This window comes from Halyomorpha halys, unplaced genomic scaffold (assembly GCF_000696795.3).
Source record: "Halyomorpha halys isolate HHAL.00 unplaced genomic scaffold, Hhal_1.1 Scaffold43.1, whole genome shotgun sequence".
In the NCBI taxonomy this organism is placed as follows: Eukaryota; Metazoa; Arthropoda; class Insecta; order Hemiptera; family Pentatomidae; genus Halyomorpha; species Halyomorpha halys.
The window spans coordinates 203,472-221,553 of NW_027106553.1; the positions used below are offsets into that span (position 1 = coordinate 203,472).

The 18,082-nt window shown below is 29.8% G+C and overlaps 1 protein-coding gene and 1 long non-coding RNA gene across 2 annotated transcripts in view; one reads left to right on the plus strand and one right to left on the minus strand.

The window, feature by feature from the left end:
• Positions 1-409: 409 nt before the first annotated feature.
• Positions 410-18,082, minus strand: part of E(bx) (nucleosome-remodeling factor subunit NURF301 E(bx)) — a 48,086-nt gene continuing 30,413 nt past the window's right edge. The window contains exons 25-39 of the mRNA XM_014433078.3: positions 17,932-18,003; positions 16,675-16,844; positions 15,879-16,004; positions 14,854-15,051; positions 13,732-13,860; positions 13,247-13,421; positions 12,125-12,273; positions 10,232-10,331; positions 8,252-8,549; positions 6,883-7,048; positions 5,252-5,547; positions 4,423-4,590; positions 4,028-4,223; positions 2,712-2,796; positions 410-1,383 (exon numbers count right to left, since the gene is read on the minus strand). Coding sequence (XP_014288564.1) covers positions 1,181-1,383; positions 2,712-2,796; positions 4,028-4,223; positions 4,423-4,590; positions 5,252-5,547; positions 6,883-7,048; positions 8,252-8,549; positions 10,232-10,331; positions 12,125-12,273; positions 13,247-13,421; positions 13,732-13,860; positions 14,854-15,051; positions 15,879-16,004; positions 16,675-16,844; positions 17,932-18,003 — 2,531 coding nt within the window. The 3' untranslated portion in view covers positions 410-1,180. The remainder of the gene's footprint in view (positions 1,384-2,711; positions 2,797-4,027; positions 4,224-4,422; positions 4,591-5,251; positions 5,548-6,882; positions 7,049-8,251; positions 8,550-10,231; positions 10,332-12,124; positions 12,274-13,246; positions 13,422-13,731; positions 13,861-14,853; positions 15,052-15,878; positions 16,005-16,674; positions 16,845-17,931; positions 18,004-18,082) is intronic.
• Positions 2,793-3,732, plus strand: LOC136795174 (uncharacterized). The gene is made up of 2 exons (XR_010842741.1): positions 2,793-3,073; positions 3,155-3,732. It is a non-coding gene; the product is annotated as an uncharacterized lncRNA (long non-coding RNA).

Genomic DNA, 18,082 nt, shown 5'->3' on the forward strand with positions numbered 1-18,082 from the left:
TATATACATACCTGTTGTATATAAATAACACAGTAGAGTAACAATAAACAATGACATTTAAAAAAATAAAATCAAAATAAACATACACAATTTATCTATTTACTTGAGATAAAGGGACCTTGACAAGTGGGAAAGAATCATTTCCTTAGAGACCTCCTTTCTAAAGTTACCATCACATTGGTTGCCCTGCTTCTGGTCGTCAAAAAGTTCTTTTGTTTTCATTCTTGATCCCAAACCATCTTATTTTGCCCCGAAGAGTTTTTACTGTCTGTATAAAACATGACTTCAAATCCTCCAAGGAGTGTTACAGCCATTCCATTACACAGATCTCTCAGAGATATGGTGAAAAATAAAAATAATAATAATAGGAAAAAGGTAATAAATAACAAATGCTATTGATCATGCCATATTAGAATCAATGGTGTATGTATAATATGTACATTGAAAATATATATACAAGCGCATCCTAAGTTTATCCTTAGCACTTCTGGACCACTTAAACAAAGGAGCATTATAATTACAAAAAAATAAATAGTATTTAGAGAAATATATATTTTATAAAATAGGGAAACAATAAATTTAAAGCTTCTGGAATTATAACGTAATTCTATTTACAAGTTTTACTGTACAAATTAACTTGAGTAAAACTCATTTCAAGAGAAATTGTCTCGAATTGACTGTTAAATATATAAAATAAAAATAGCATTATATAAAATACACAGACACAAAACTATATTACATACGTTTTTATAACAAAACATAAATCGTATAATATGTGTTTTACTTCTATTATCTTTTTTTTTGTTTCCTCGCAAGTGACAATAACTTAGTAACTTAACAAATATAATACAATGGCAAATTTCTTGCCTAAAAATGTACATGGTCTTGGAAATGTCCCCTCAGGTGCATTTCTCCGAAACACACCTTAAAAATATGAGATTATAAAATTATAAATAAAATATTGTGTACATTTTCAAACTTACTTAAATTTTCTTTTTTTTTTCTTTTAAATTCCTTTTCATTTTAAGAACTATTATATCAATACTTATATACATACACGTGTGTGTTCTTAATTGTATACGATGATCGATGTGTCAAAACTTTAGCACAGCCGCTACACATGACCACTGGTAATATAAAAAAAAGAACTAAGCATATTTCTTTATAAAATACTAAACAGCTATTTGTTTTCGAGTATCTTGTCCCTAAGAGTCTTTACTTTCTGTACAAAATATGATTCCAAAGACTCTGCACACTTGAAAAAAGGTGATTCTCTCGGATTGTAATACCTACAGTTGTCGAAGATTTTAGTCATATCGCCAATGAATTCAGTCAACTTATTGTAGTGCCTCTGGTTGATGCGCTTTTCAATTGTCTGTAAATCTGAAATAAAAAAAAAAAAAAAAATTAAATTTAAAGGATCCAATTAAATTAAAAATTGACTTGAGTATGGAATAAATTTTGCAAATGAACTAAAATGGTATTGCTCCTTTGCTTGTATAGAGAGAGACACATCTGACAAAAAATTTTTTTTTATAGTTTTGTTTTGAAATGGGCTTGTTCTAAAGACAATAAAGATATTAAGACAGACAGTTTCTTTCTCTACTGTAGTCCCTCCACAGGCAGTCCTAAAGCTAACAGGGTTGTCAAAAAGTAAGCATTATATTTTTACATATGTATATATATAGTTGACAGTAAAAATTGATATATAGGAAGATGGTCAGGGTTGCGGTCAAAGGAGAAACAAAAATAGTTTACAACTATTTATTTTCCTGTATAGGAAGATGGTCAGGGTTGCGGTCAAAGGAGAAACAAAAATAGTTTACAACTATTTATTTTCCGACGTTTCGCCCCACTTTGTAGGGCTCCATCAGGGCTAAAAAGATACAAAATGATTCAATGATAAGAGTAAAATTTTTTATAAAAATACGTAAAATATATAGTTAAAAAATACAGGAGATGTACATAAAACAAAAACAATAAAGGGGAAGGAAAAAAAAATATATAGATATTAAATAAACGTCATGAAAAAATAATAATTATACATAAATAAGTAATATAAGATATAAAATGATAATAAATGAGAAAAGAACAAGTCAAGTCTTTGACTTATTACGTTTATTTATGTATAATTATTATTTTTTCATGACGTTTATTTAATCTCTATATTTTTCTTTTTTTTTTTCCCTTTTCCATATTTTTTTTTTTTTTATGTACATCTCCTGTATTTTTTACGTATTTTTACTCTTGCTATTGTTACTTATTTTTATTCTTATCATTGTATCTTATCTTTGTATTTTTACTCTTATCATTGTATCATTTTAACCCTGAAGAAGCCCTACAAAGTGGGGCGAAACGTCGGAAAATAAATAGTAGTAAACTATTTTTGTTTCTCCCTTGACCGCAACCCTGACCATCTTCCTATATATTATATTTTTATATTCTGAATTAACTTTAACAGGAGAGCTACTAAGCCATTAGAATGACAATTTAAATTAAATTTAGTACATTCTCTTCTTATTTAAAAAAAACTTTGAGTTGACTTAGGTAACCCTCTTCCTATTCTTTGTATTGTTAACCACCATATATGAACACTTTCTTTTTACTTATTCTATGCATTTTGTTTCAAGGAAACACATGAAATTTTGTTATTATTGCACTATAATGTAATAAAGCTATATTATTGGATAAACAAAATATAAATTTCTTACCCATTGGCTCTTTTATGACTTTATAATAGTCAGGAGCTTCTGTGGGGTCTACAGGTTCCATAAAAGGCCAGGCATTTTTATGCACCTGTAAAAATAAAAATAAATTCTTATTTACATTGAAAAGTACAATCCTTATCAAGTATGAAATATACAGGGGAATCTTCCTAATCCAAATCACTCCAAAAAAAAAAAATAAATAAAATAACTAGAGATAAAATTAAAGATTGGGCCAATCAAGAAGAAAAAAAAATGAATGAGAACTTTAAACCAACGAAGAAATAATTTCCAATATCTTGAAGAGCCAAAAAAAGTCATAGCATATTTCAACAAATGCAAAAGAAAATGATGTAGTCTTAAGTCAGGTGTGTAATTTTTAAATTACATTTTTTTATAGAAAAATTAGATTAAGGAAAACATATTTAAAATCTGGTTTGAGTTTTCAGATTCTATTATTGAAGCAGATGCGGTCAAAGGTCTTGAAAAAGATGATTTCACGTTCCAAACAAACAAAAATTTCAGATTATTTCACAAGAAAATAGTTTTATAGTCAGAAAATAAATTTTTGAACAATGATTAATTATTATAAACATATATTATTATAGGACTCAGTTACAAGCCAAGGAAATGAGATATCTGTGAAAAATAGAAAGAAAGACACAGAGAGATAGGATACAGAATGCTACCACGTCAGACCGGCTAAGACCATTCTGGAGGAGCACAAACTAAGATGTTTTGGATATATTCTTAGTATGGATCCAGATAGAAGTGTCAGGAAGACTTACAGGACCCCCACGGAAGAGAAAAGACCCAGAGGAAGACCTCGCATCTAGTGAGAGGACAGTGCTTACACTCCCTTAGGAGGCATTCAGGAAGCGTGGGATGGATTATAGTAGGAGAGTTTTTTGTCGGACTCTATAAGTGGGATCTTCACACCACACACTGTGGTAGAAGAGGGAATGACTCTGATGATAATGATATATGTCATATTATTATGAAAATACATTTATAATTTTGTTTTTAATTGATTTACTTATGAACTGACCTTTTTTTCCCACCCCCATTTGGTAATCAGAAGTTTTTGCTAATCTGAACCCCCATAGGTTTTAATAAGTTCAGATTAGCGACATTCCAATGTATTTAATTTTTGTATGGTCAAAAAATATATATATTATTAGTAAACAAAATTTAGTAGTGATTTGGGAGTCCAATTAATGAAGACAACCTAATAATGGACATCACAACTGCTAATGTAATTACTGAACTAGGCAATAAATCCATTATAAATGAGTAAACCATCAAAAACAGAAAATAAGTACCTGAATTTGCTTGATAAGTTTTCTCAGGGCATCAAAATCTTTTCCGTTGAGGTTTTTCATATTTACACAATTGATGCCCCTATTCCTTTCACAATTAGGACAAACGTACTCGTCAATGTTATCAGCTTCAGATTGAAGTATACCGACGCACCTTCCATGGAACCAATCCTGGCATCGATCACAGCAGATATAAAACCTGAAAGGTAACAAATTAATATTAAAAATATATGTAAGGTTACAAAAACTTCATCAGGAATATTAACATGAACGTGTTATAAATGTCTATTATGGTTTATTAAAAATGGTCACACTAAAACTGACATTGCAAATTAAGTAACAACATATAAATAATATTAAAACTGGAAAAAATACAAAATTTTATTAATAATACTAACTGTGATTCATCGTAAGGTTGCTTGCATAGACAATAAAGTTCTTGAGTTTCTCTCGCATGTTTACATTCACTACAGACAAACTCAGACATACTCTTGCTCATTTCTTCAGTAATCCCAACACAGTCTCCGTGAAACCAGTTGTTACAGAGATCACAGCCAACATAAAATCTAGAAAATTTATATTATGTTAAGGATTTCAATCATAGAAATTTTATCATTACCACGACTGAACAACTCTTAAATAGTAATTTAGTTACGAATCATGTCAAATAATAATTTATATGTATATAAAAAATGTAAAATTAATTTACCATTTAAAATGACCAATTTAGAATAATTTTCTCCACCCAACTTTTAACTGTGTTTCTCCGGGTGGGTAATAATAAATAATTACTCTTGATGTTCACGATGTTGATCACTCATGTTGGAAGGATTGGAGGAAAAATTTATTTTTTGAAAAAAAATTTTCAAGACATTCCAAAACTTTAATCGCTAACCCTAACTTAATACTTAAGTAAACACATAAAAAGAAATACACTTCAGAAATGTATAGAACAATCTTGTAAAAAATAGTTAGCATCCCTACTTCCACGCTATCAGCTATTAGTACAAGATTTGTACCTTATATAATCGCCTAATCTAAAATTCCATGGAATCTGAAACTGATTTCGGTTCCATTTTCCTCTTAATTTATTTGAACCCACCATTTTTCCACTGAGCGTGGGCACTTAAATATGTAACATCAGTATCACACCACAACATGTACCCTTAGCATCAAAGTCTAAAATTTACAAGCAAATAAGATAAAGTATAAGCTACATCAACATACTTAGTTTCATCATAAGGCGTCCTACAAAGGCAAAGTAGTTTTTCTTTCTTGGACCTATGATGGTTGGTAACAGCTGGCTGAGACGGAGGTGTCGGTGGGGTCTGCTGAGCCGGAGGCTGCGGCGGTGGGGGACTAGTTTGTCTTCTAGTGTTACTATTTTTTGGTCCTCCCCGACCCGGGACAACGGCCTGAGCAAGGGCAGCTGACTTTCTTTTCGAACTACCAGTAACACGCACTTCGTCCTGCTTAGTCCTTTCAGCTTTGGTACGAGATGCTATCTCTTGAGCAACTTCATTCTGTAAAAAATAAGTGACATTATTACTTATTACAGAGATGTAAAAGAGGAAAAATAAAATTAAGGTTATAAAAACAAAAGAGGAATAACTAATAATCAGGTTAAACCAATAGATTCTTTACTCACGATTGGGTAATCCCTTCCTAAGGAAAGTTATAAGAATTTCACCTCTTCTTTACAGAAATTTTTATTTTACATACACTAGGAGTTAGAATGTTTTGAAACCCTGACCTATTTCTCATATACAGTGTAAGGAGAACCATTATCAATAATTTTAGCTTTATAGGCATTGTCGTTTTTGAGAAACAGCAATCGATATATCAGTGAGTGTTTACAGACACTTACTGATCGGTTTTTCTTTATAGATATGTTCTAAAGAAACCACCCCTCAGAAGCAGAATAAATGATAAAAGTAGAAAAAGATAAAGGACAGAATTGAGAAACTACAACTATAAATAAATTAAATATTTACTTACAACTTAAATCTGTATTTTTACACCTTAAGATGAAGATAAAATGGATTTCCATCCTTGCTAATGATAGTCCAATTTGGATGATGTTTGTTTTATTTCATAAAGAATTAAATTATCTTTCAAATGAGGTACATGTACCAGGAAATAAGGAGATAATTTTTTTTTTTATGTTCAAGAGATAATTTTTATTATTATTTTAAATGCAGTGATTAATTAGTCTGTGTGTACATGGTTACAGACAGACAAGTTTTATTATGAAGAGAGATAGCAATAAAATTCCGAGGGAACTTACAAAGAATATTTTAAAATAAACATGGATCAATCTTACAACAACAGAATATTTACGGCAGCCCTTAGCTTTTTGAACAACTGTTTTCCTTTTGCTCTAACTCTCCTCTTTCCCCTATTACTAAATGGCTAGTTGTTTTATTATTTGATCGATTCAACTTCATTTGCTAATTAACACATTGTTATAACCACCGAGTTTAATATAAGAATTAAAACATAAAAAAAAGGAAGGAAAAACATAAACAGTCAAAAGGGAAGGAAAAACATAAAAAGTCAAAAGGGAAGGAAAAACATAAACAGTCAAAAGGGAAGGGAAAGCATAAAAAGTCAAAAGGGAAGGGAAAACATAAACAGTCAAAAGAGGAAAAAAATTGTGTCCCCACCGTAGATTGATTAGTATCCTGTATACTTTGGCAACCCAACATATTTGGGCAGTACTTCTCTTCAGGATTGAAGTAATTTGTTAATGAAATTAATATTATAGAAGTTATAGGGAATACTGATAATAATACAGTAAGATTGACAAATTATATAGTATTACCTCTCCCCCATATAGTACAACATAACGGCATTACCTGTATAACTACTTGTAATTCCTTTTCCAGTAAAGCCCGCTTCTTAAGAATTTCCTTTTTCAATGCCTCCTTTTGCCTAAAAAGCAGAACTAGGAGTTTGCATTGCAGTTGTTGTTTCCTCTTGTCTTCGTGAGATTTACTCCTACTCTTGTTGTTTGGGGTGGTCCTGAAAACACAAAGATTAAAGATAAAAAATTAATATTAACTTTTCATTAAATAAACTATCATACTTTTTAAAACCTGTAATTACCATCAAAGTGCATGGGAGGGTTTTTGGAGGATCTTGAAGTGGTCAGTAAATATAAAACTATATTTTGCCAAAATCTGAAGATTTTATTGTTCAAATATTCATACCCAACAGTAAATACATCCAGTAAATAATTAATATTTAAAAAGACCCAGCTAATAATTAATAAACACAAAAATTATGAAGAAATATAATATAAATTTATTTATAAAATTATTTACGATGACAAATTAAAAAACAAAATAAAAAAAAGGTCATAGGCCTGAAAATAAGGATGGGGACCAGTAGTAGTGGAAATAATATAGAATAAGATAATCCCAATTAAAAGCATTGACACAAATATTGCAAATATCGATACCACCGATATATAGAATGTAAAATATCAACACAAATATTGCAATATTGGATGAAAGAATCAATACCACAGAATATCAAAAGTATGGAAACGTCAACTCCAGAGCCAGTTGGGGGCTCTGTATGATTAACAGTGTTTTGGCCTCAACTGTAATAAGCTAAAAGCACTGCGTGTTAAAAGTAATTTGAGTTCTATGCTCTTGAGATCCTTAATGCAGAAAATGAAGATTTTGAAGTATTTCTTTAATACTTTAATCCCTTCAAACATTTTGAAGTTTTAATATGCTCTAATTACTTCACATGATGAAGAAATAAGTTTATTGCGTTATGAAGCTATAAAGCTTTCCTGTTATAATAAAAAAAAAGTTTTATTTTAGATCATTTTAAAAAAAAAAACACTTATTTGCAATGTAAACAAATGATTTTTAATACAAACTTGGTTTACTGTAAATTTTATAATCGATGGGATTTTAATTAAACAAATTTCACTAATAATATATATTGTAGATATAATATTGTACTTGATGGTTTGGAATTTTTGTAAAAATTACTAAGCAAACAAAAAAGTCAGATAATTTCATAAAAAGGTTTTGGCAGACACATTGTGTAAGTATAGGATAAAAGAACAAAAAATTTTGGAAATGTTGAGAAAGTATTTTTAAATTTATCGACTACACCATAAGATAAAGAAAAAAGAGAGAAAAAATAATTTTCTTTCATATCAACAAGGATCTCATTTCATATCAAAACTAAAACAAATTGACTTACTTTATATCTTTTTGTTCAACTTTGGTAATTTTCTTTTTGATGGGGGGCTCCGAAGAGGGGAGATCCTGTACAGTATCTTGCTGTTGCGTCAAAGGCCGCTTCCTCGGAAGAGTGAGGGTGTTGGGTTGTGGAGTTGAAGGAATTCCTGCAGTAGTCGTAGTCGTTACTGCAGACTGGTGTACCGTAGTAACTCCCGAAGAGTCCTCCTTCATCTGCTTTTCCTGATATCTCTGCAGTTTTATAAGCTTTTCTTCCACCTCTGGGTTTAAATTTTCTTGTTTTAGGGCATTCTTTATGGCTAATTTAAAAAGAAAATTAGACAAAAAGACATTAAGCAATTTATTAAAAAAAAAAAAAAAAAAAAAGGAAGAAAATAAATATATAAAAAACACAAAACATGTGTATTTGTAGCTTAATCCCGATTCTGTTAAAACAGAAAAAAAAGGAAAAAAAAAAAAAAAAAAGGAAAAAACTAAAAAAAGCTCTTCAGTTATGATTAGGCAACTTTGAAAATCTTCAACAGTATAACCCTTAGTAGATCATTTGGAGAATGGAATCGACTAGTTATTAAATAGAAGGAGGAATAATTTTATTTATATATTTAAACCTATTTCCTGAGAATATTAATTTTTATTAATACTAAATAAATTTTATTAATACCAAAATTTATTTATTATTAATTTTATTCGTTAGTTATGAAATTATTAACAAGGTTATTTATTATCTTCAATTATTTTTACATTGTACTATTGTAATATTATCGTATATATTAAACATGAGATCGTTTTTCCTTTGCAGCCTCATCTCAAAAAAAAAAGTTAATTATATTATTTTCATCGTCCTTGGAATGTTGAGTATAATAAAATCTACCAATAAGTACAACAAATATGCAAAGCTGAAGAGGTCGTTTGTTTTAATCTGGAACTGGATAACATTGAAAGCAGCTTCACTACAAAAACTTTATCAGTTAATTTGGTCAAAATTTGCCAGACCTCTTTGGCCTAGGCCATGCACAAGTTTAATACAGGAAGATAGTTCCAATAGAAATAATTCCATTCCGATTCCTAGTTTTACCTAATTTTATCATTTAGCTCGATATAAGTAAATTTAAAAAAAAAAAACTCTACTCGTAATTAGTATATCTTTTTAAGATAAGATAAATCTGGCTCTAATAATCTGATTTTGTGAGTGAGACGAGAAGGGAAGGTGCGATCTAACCATTTTTCTTATTACATTAGACTTTCTGGTGCAATAATTTATCTGTAATGACTTCGTCTATAATTAAAAACAGAATTCTAAGGAGTAACTTCCTTGTCTACATCTTGATTTGTACAAACCTAAGGTAAATAATATTGAAAATCATATATCGGAATCCATAATACATAACAGCAAAAATCAGAATGAAAATAAAAATGTAAAAAAACAACAACATATTTTTATGTAAATGATAATAAAAATAATCAATCATTAGAAAATAACCAATAAATTATGCAATATAAAGTAAATAGTTTCTTATTTATTATTCTTAGGCAAAGCCTCAACGTGAGATACTAATATAATTTTGTAAAACTAATTTTCAAAAAAGAGCTAACAAGCAAAATGAATATCAAGGTAGAAATTTAAACTGAATCATCTTTTAAAAAATCCCTTTTATTATTTAAGCCAGTAAAACTTATAAAAGTGTAGAGGACAGAACCCAATTATCGATATGGAACCAACTAGATACACATTTCATCAAAATATAATTAACGGTTCGACTGATAATGCCCATACAAAAATGAGACCACAGACAACCATGGAAACTAAATTAGATCCTTGATTTTAAGGGCATAAATCTTTTTCTTTTGTCAGATGGATAAAAATCTTCTTTAACTTTGGTAAAGAGGAAGTATAATAATAATAAATTACAATAGTATCCATTATTACATTCTGAGCTCATTTATAAGAAATATAAAAACAATAAAATTAATAAACACTCACTTTGTTGGATATAATCGGGAGTGAGAACAAATTTGCCAGAGGTTTTGGCATTAGGTGTTGTATTTGTCTCAAATTGTTGGCCATTTACGATGGATTTGGTCTGTGAAAAAAAAAAAAAGTTAAAACTTAATACAAAAGGTAAATAATATTTATGAATAAACATCAGTTATAACATCAAAATTATAAATAAGATTTCATTTTTTAAAAACATTATGGTTTATATATATATATAATGACTATTCTTGTTTAAGACAGATTTGTTTATTAGTTAAAAGAAAAACATCTATATAGTCTCAACACTGTTTTATTATCTTTACACTTCAGCCATTTTGAAAGATCTTATTCACACTATCACATTATTGCAGGCCATTATGCCTTTGTCAATTTTTATCATTAGTCGATTACAAATTATTTTCAGTTACACTTATTACAATAATTAGTTTACAATTTTTATTTCACATATCACTGTATGGTTTATGGTTATTATTTGTACTAAAACCAAATATAGTAAAGTTTTTACGTATCATGGGTATGAATCAACAATTTTTGGAAAGAAGATCTATGCAGCATCCATATTAAAAGAACTTATAAATTAAAAAATACCCAGAAAAGAAAATTACATATCAATAAATTTAAATAAAGATAATGTGTATTATATTACAAGCAGTCTTGTGCAAAAAGTAATTCCTTTACAATGATTATTTAAACCCAAGTAATTGTAACTATACTATTTCACCAATAAATTTTGCTGTGGAGATTTCGAGTTGGAAGAAAAATAACATTGTGGAAGCCATTCTATAATTGACAAGAGCCAGCTGAAGTCAATCTAGTGAAATCAGATTCAAACAAAACCCTAAGAGACATGGTGAATAACTGGTTTGAACTAATCCACCATTGTACGCCATTGAAAAAACAGAAGAGCTTGTTAGCTGCTTAGCTAGGTATTACACGAGTTGATGTTGAGTTGAATGAGCAAAAGTACATGAGACGGGGTAAAATCCTTCAACACTCCAGACCTCTCGACATCTCTCCAATCGATTGCCACTTAGCAACTTATTAAGAGAGAAAAACTTTCAAATCCAGGTTGATATTTAAAATGTTTTTGAGGAATTCATTTTTTACGACAGATTCAAATTACTTACTTCCTGGGATGAATAAGATTGTTGTATGTTGGCAAAGTGAATTGTTTTGATAGAAATTATTTTTACTGAACATAAGTTACACCAACATTTTCAAGTTTCCAATTTCTAATTTTCCAATTTAACATAATTCCATGTACACCTTAATCAGCGTAGTGCTCAATCAAATTGTATCAGCAACCCACACATTTTGAGCTACTGTTGATAAATTTTACTTTATCATGAGTATTTTTCCTTTTACTAATTTCCAAACCCTTCTTTACATACTATATTCACCATATTATTGTCAACTCATATTACTTAATTAACATATTAACTACATATAGCCTTCATTATCAAGCCTTTTATTATCTTTTAAATAGATTTCTTTCTCACTTTTACAACGATTTTACTTTTAATTTTTCATTATTTACATATATGTAATGATTTTATACATATATATTTTTTATGTTCTTTTATATTTTTCATATTCTTTTTTTTTTTTGTTATACTGTTTTTATTTTAACATAGTTGTTATATTCTTTGTATTTAGCCCTGAATAAGGCCGACCACAGCCCCCAACTCTATCTCAATAATCTTCTCATCTTGATAAAATATATATTGTTGAAATAAAGATATATTGCCCCATATTATCAATTATTATTACTAAAAAAACAACTACATTATTTATTTTTTTCATTAACCCAACACAATACTTTTTACCTAACACCGCTCATGAATGATCTAAAAGTAAAAAAAAAGTAGTGAAATTTACTGGTGACACAGGCTCTTCTTTGATGTTAACTGATTTGACTTGTGCTTTGGGCTGCTCCGTAGCCGAGTCTGGCTTCGGTTGAGCCGGCTGGACCGCGAGGTAGATCTTGGTTGGGCCTAGGACACCTTGGTTACCTCCTTCAGCTTGTGCTGAAATAAACAACAACAAACTTAAAAAGGTGAAACAAAACAATGATTTATAATTCGAAACAAAACAATGATCAATACTGTGAGGTTTCACTATACTAATCACGAGTAAATTTTACTTAACACTGGGAGTTTCAAGAAAAAAAAAATAGTTTTTAAGAATTGTTATCACATTTATATTAATAGAGTAAATTACAAACAGTAAACACAATTGTGAAAGTAAATTCATAGTTTCGATTTAATGAATCAACTAGAAATTGTTTCTAATAGGAAAAATAAAAAATATTGATAATGATCGTTCAAATTATTTTTATGTTGTTATTGAAACTATAATAACACTTCATTATACATTATGTAAAAAGAAAAAAAGTAAAAACTTGCAAAAAATACATTAAGAGTGAATCTTGCCACAATAGATAGATGATGATGAATACCTAGTCATAGCGTAGAAGAGTAACAGGCAGTATTTCCACAACTGGTACATGATCACTAGAGCCCTAGAGCTGGCTAAATGCTAATTATGAATATTTTTTTATAGCTGCAAGTAAAATTTACTCACATCAGTGTTCTAGGATTAACAAAGAGCGTCTCCGCCCTTCTGCCTAGGTGGAAAATGTGTGCATTCCTCTACTTCTCTGGGTTTCCCATCCCCAACCTACTGTTTCGACCCATTGGATCTCTGCTTGTCACTCTTTCTTATTCAAAATCCCTCTTAACATTTTAAATAGGGACATACGATGAACATTAATATATTCTACAATTATTTTAATTCAGTATTGCTTGCTCTTCATGCTACCTAAAGGCTACTATCCAACTCTAACCAGAGCAGTAGTATATTCATTCGTGGGAATCACCACAAAATATGCACCAACAGATTCAAATGGGAATCAAATCCGAACTCACTCTGGGATTGATGTTCCAAGCTATCATAATTCTGCCTAGATAATTTGTTTACAAAACTATTAAAAGCAAATACCTTTCAACAACTGCTGTTTCACTTGCTGCTGTATAACAGCCAGCTGCTGTTGTGAAAAATTAGACCCAGTCAATCCTTGGAGAACGATTCGTGGGCCCTGAGGCGTTTGTATGACTTGAGCTGTGATGCACTTTATGATAGTTCCAGGTGGTTGTCCGGCCAATAGTGCGCTTTCCTAAAATAATAATAAATCTTTTTAATTATTTTTTTTAAATAAACATTATGTCAAACCATAAAAGTATGATTTAAAAAAAAAAATCCTAGGAAAAGAAGAGTTCAATAAAATAAAAATGCAAATATATCATTATTTAACTAATGTACGTAAAATTGATCTGTATGTATGCCAGGAAAATAAAGGTTACAACATTACAAACAATTTCTTTTGTTTTACATATAATTATAATTCTATATTTTAAACAAAATCCATTAGATTATGGATTTTATTTATTTTAAAAAATATCATTACATAAACTTGATGAACTAACCTGTTCTTCGGACATTGTCTTCCTTAGCGGAGGAGGAGCAGCCTGTTCAGCAGGAGTCGGAGTAGCAGCAGATTCTGTCTGCTGCCCAGCTTCATCTCCAGCCTTAACAGGAGTCCCAACTCCTCCAGTCTGAAAAAAAAAAATTATATATACCATAAGTCGTAACTGTGTAAACCAGTTTATAATGAATATTTTTAAAGCTATAAAAATTTGTTGTTGAGTACTTAAAGAAAGTGCAATGAGAATCATCCATTTAAATCCATGAATGTTCAATTTGATTTAAAAATCCAAGTTTTACATTTATTTCATTACAAAAATACATTTATATCAGTTACGAAAAGATTTCTAAAAGGAAAGGTTATTGAGATAGTTGAGTAGTTTAGTTACAAACATGGCCAGGTCCACATAATACTTGTTTTCAGGGGATAAAAAACAAAGCATATTTCACTACAATGCCAAAAAGAATAAAATAAACACTTAATCTAAGGTTTAGTGAAGTTTTTCGTGGTCATGAATCCATCAATATATTGAAGAACAAAGCACTTTCATTATGTTTACCCTCTATTTGGTCATTTCTGATGTATGGGGAGGGGAGGATTATTCTGCAGGTAACCAACCTATTCTATCCTGAGTGGGAGGGTCAAGTTTTCATTCGATAGGATCACTGCAGTTATGAGGTTGCTAAGATGAGGCCTTAACTCCCTCAACCACAAACGACCTTCAAGATCAAAAACTGGTCAGATAACTCCATATGAGTGTACTTATGTAATAAAACTCAGGGCATAACATCTTGTACATATTCTCCCCTATTTAATGCCACCTCTGTTTCAAGCTGCAATAACAAAAGACGTTCAGATAGGGGTACTTCTATTGGAAGACAAAGCAACTCAACTTCTAATACATCATTATTTTACATAAATAACATTTATTTATAATATCTTTTGACCAAAAATTTAAATTTAATTTACTGCAGAGTTTGGTAAAATACAACTAACCTTTCTGACTGTGCCCTAGGGTTTTTACCTTGTTGAAAGAGGGTTATAAAAATAATTTCTATCCAACAAATTAGATTAATTAATCAAATAGAAAATAGAAATTTTTAAAATTGATATAGCTTCAAACCTGAACTATCCTTGCTGGAGGAGTAGCTGCAGTAGAGGTGACTAGAGCTTGGCCTGGCGTCGGAGACTTAATGAGAAGGTTCCCTGGGCCAGTCCTGATGAGGACTTGTTGCCCATTGAGGGTTGCAAGCGTTGCTTTACCTGACGCTAACTGCTGTGCCAAATTCGCATTATTTACAACTATTTGGTTATTGACAACCTGAAAATAGATATTAAATAAATAAATAAATAAAAATATAATAAGGAGACTGATTAATTTAGATATTTTTAATAAAGAAGAATATGATACCAGTCTGACAACAGAGTATTGCGGTGACTAAACTATAATTATCAGAATATAAGATGTTTGATTTCTTGTATAATGCAAGAAATTTTTATTTCAAAAATATAAATAACGTCTTAAAAACTATAAAACAACTACAACCCACCAATGAGAAAGCAGAAAGGAGTACTCTATTAAGAAGAAAATAAACGGGTTGAAGAAAGGTTGTTTCTTGCAGAAAACATTAGGATACATGCACGTTATTATATTGTATTGTATAATGATACAAAGCTTATGAATTTTGCTTTGTTTTATTTTTTTCAAAAACAAAGTTTTCTTTATATTTTATTTTAAAATACAAGATGAAACAATTTTTCATTAATAATTCCTAAATTTAAAAATGTTCCAAATGAATAGATGACACTAAAATGAAGTAAAAAGAATAACTCACAGAAGTGGGTTATTACAGTAGTATTAATAAATGGTCCCTTAGATAAGAGGGAACATAAGAGTAAATAGTACGGATACCAATTATTGAAGTTAAGGGATGAAACATTGATTTGAGATAAATGTAAAACCCAATTAAAAATCTATTTTTTCTCCCATTACTTCTATCCGGGCATTTTTGGGCATTCAGGATGATTATCCTACAGCCCTAACCAAAAGAAGTTAGAGATTCATTACAGGGGTTTGCCACAATGTTGCTAAGGTGGTGCCTTAACACTGCCACCGAGAACTATAATAATAAGATACTATCTTGATACCTGTGCATTGTTAGCTGGTACAACGATCTGCCCTGAAGAGAGAACTTGACCTCCTTGAACGACGACTGTATTCCCACTGTTCACTTTCTGGACAACTGTAGGGGAGTTGACCTGTTTTATTACAACCTGTAAGTATGAAATAATATCTTGTTTTAAAATCTAAACAAAATTTTAAGATTAGAAAAAAAAAGGAAAATATAGCTCAATGGAGTACTCAGTAAGTGTTTTTTTACTTTAAGATTAAAATATGAAACATCAATTACATATCTCACTATAGGACAACACAGACGTTAAATATATTTTGGCAATTTAGTTCTTTATTTTTAATGAAAACTTGGATTAACAGTCAAATATGAAGGTGTAATAGACTCAATTTCATTTAATAATGAGCAAAACTGCCGAAGTCCTCATCTTTATGAACCCAGCATTAGTGGGTTAATAGAGATACAAATCAATATGAGAGATCAGAAATGGACATTTTTGAGATTCTAACTATTCAATGGCAGGCCTCCTTTCATTAATTTTAATATGTGATATTAGAGTTGCCTATTACAGGATCAATGTCATTGATGAGGCATTGTATATATAATTCTTCATAATTACATTTAAAATCAACTTCCTCCTTCACAGTGTAGGACTCCAACGGGAGTCTTGGGCCGACGAAGAAAAAAAAAATTCCTCCTAAGTTATTTTGAATAGATAACAAAAAAAGACTAATACTGGCAATTTCTGAATATTGATCAATATGAAATGCTAAAAAATATAAAATAATAGATTTTTTCATAACAATAATAACCTGCTTATTTGCAGCCACTTTGCTATTAATTGGAGTTTTCATGACAACAGCTTGCTGAGATGTGGAGGTAGTAGCTACGGTTGTAGCAGTTGATACAGCGGTAGTAACTGGGGTAGAAGCTGTATGTAGTACGTGCAGCTTGCCGTCCGGCATCTGCACCAATTGCTGGCCTAATGAATAGAAAATAATTTTAAAACTCAAAATAAGGGAAAATTAGGACGGGAACTGCTATAAATACAATCATTAGTTTTAATGTTCCATTCTTTTTTTTGCATCCTTTAAATTAGATATCATGTTATATCTTTGATGCGTGGTCATAAGGGCTCAAGTCGAAAATATGAATTTTTCATGAGAGCAAAAACAAAGTTCAAAACATTATGTAAAATCAAATTATTAATATTTTTATTAAACAATATAGTAGTTAGTCTATCTGCAGCATAAGGACCTTAATACTAACCGGTAGCTCTGATTTGGTACTATAATACGACATAATCTCCAAATGCTCAAAAAGTGATATAACCTCTTATGACTGCGCATCAAAGATATATTGAATATATTATTGTATGAAGTATATTATATTTATTATTTATTTCATAATGTATTCTTATTTTTAATCAAGTTCACTCCATACTTATTACAAATCCATTAGCTCGTTACAATTAATTTATTAATTGTAAAATTGCATTATAATTATCCACTTCATAAGTTCTTACAATTATTTTATTTTAATTTTAGTATTTGGTATTTAGTTGTTCATACTGTTGTACTGTTCTAGCTTAAAAATTGTAGCAGCCTCTACAGCACCCTAATAATCAAAAGTGTAAATAACTCAAATTTCATTAATGTTCATCATTTCTGTATGTTAATTTGGCACCAAATGATATAGCTGTCATCTGAATAAATAAATTAAAAAAATAAAATAGTAATATTATACACTTCATTGTTTGAAAATTTGGTAATTTAAAATAAAATTGTAAATTAAATATTAAATGTTTTCTATAAATAATTACATTATTAATAATGCTGATTTATTTGCTAAAATCCTTAAGTAAAATTGCTAAAATAAACAAATTTCAAACTGTTAAATTAATTTTAATATAAAGTGTTGAATACTAATCCATATTTTTAAATAGACTGATTACCTAATACAATAGTGAAACAGATAGGGTACTAAAACTTTACCCCACAAAATTTGTCCATTACAATGATAAAAGGATAAATTTAAACAGATTTTCTAAATTGTTTTGCCTTTTTTACCTGGCATCAATCCTTTGACTTGTAGCTTTCCATCTGGGCCTTTGGATATCTGAACTCTTTGCTGAGTGGGAACTGAAAAAGAAATACATCCACATGAAAAAAATAATAATACAAGCATGATCATACAAAGGTACAATACTATGAAATAGAT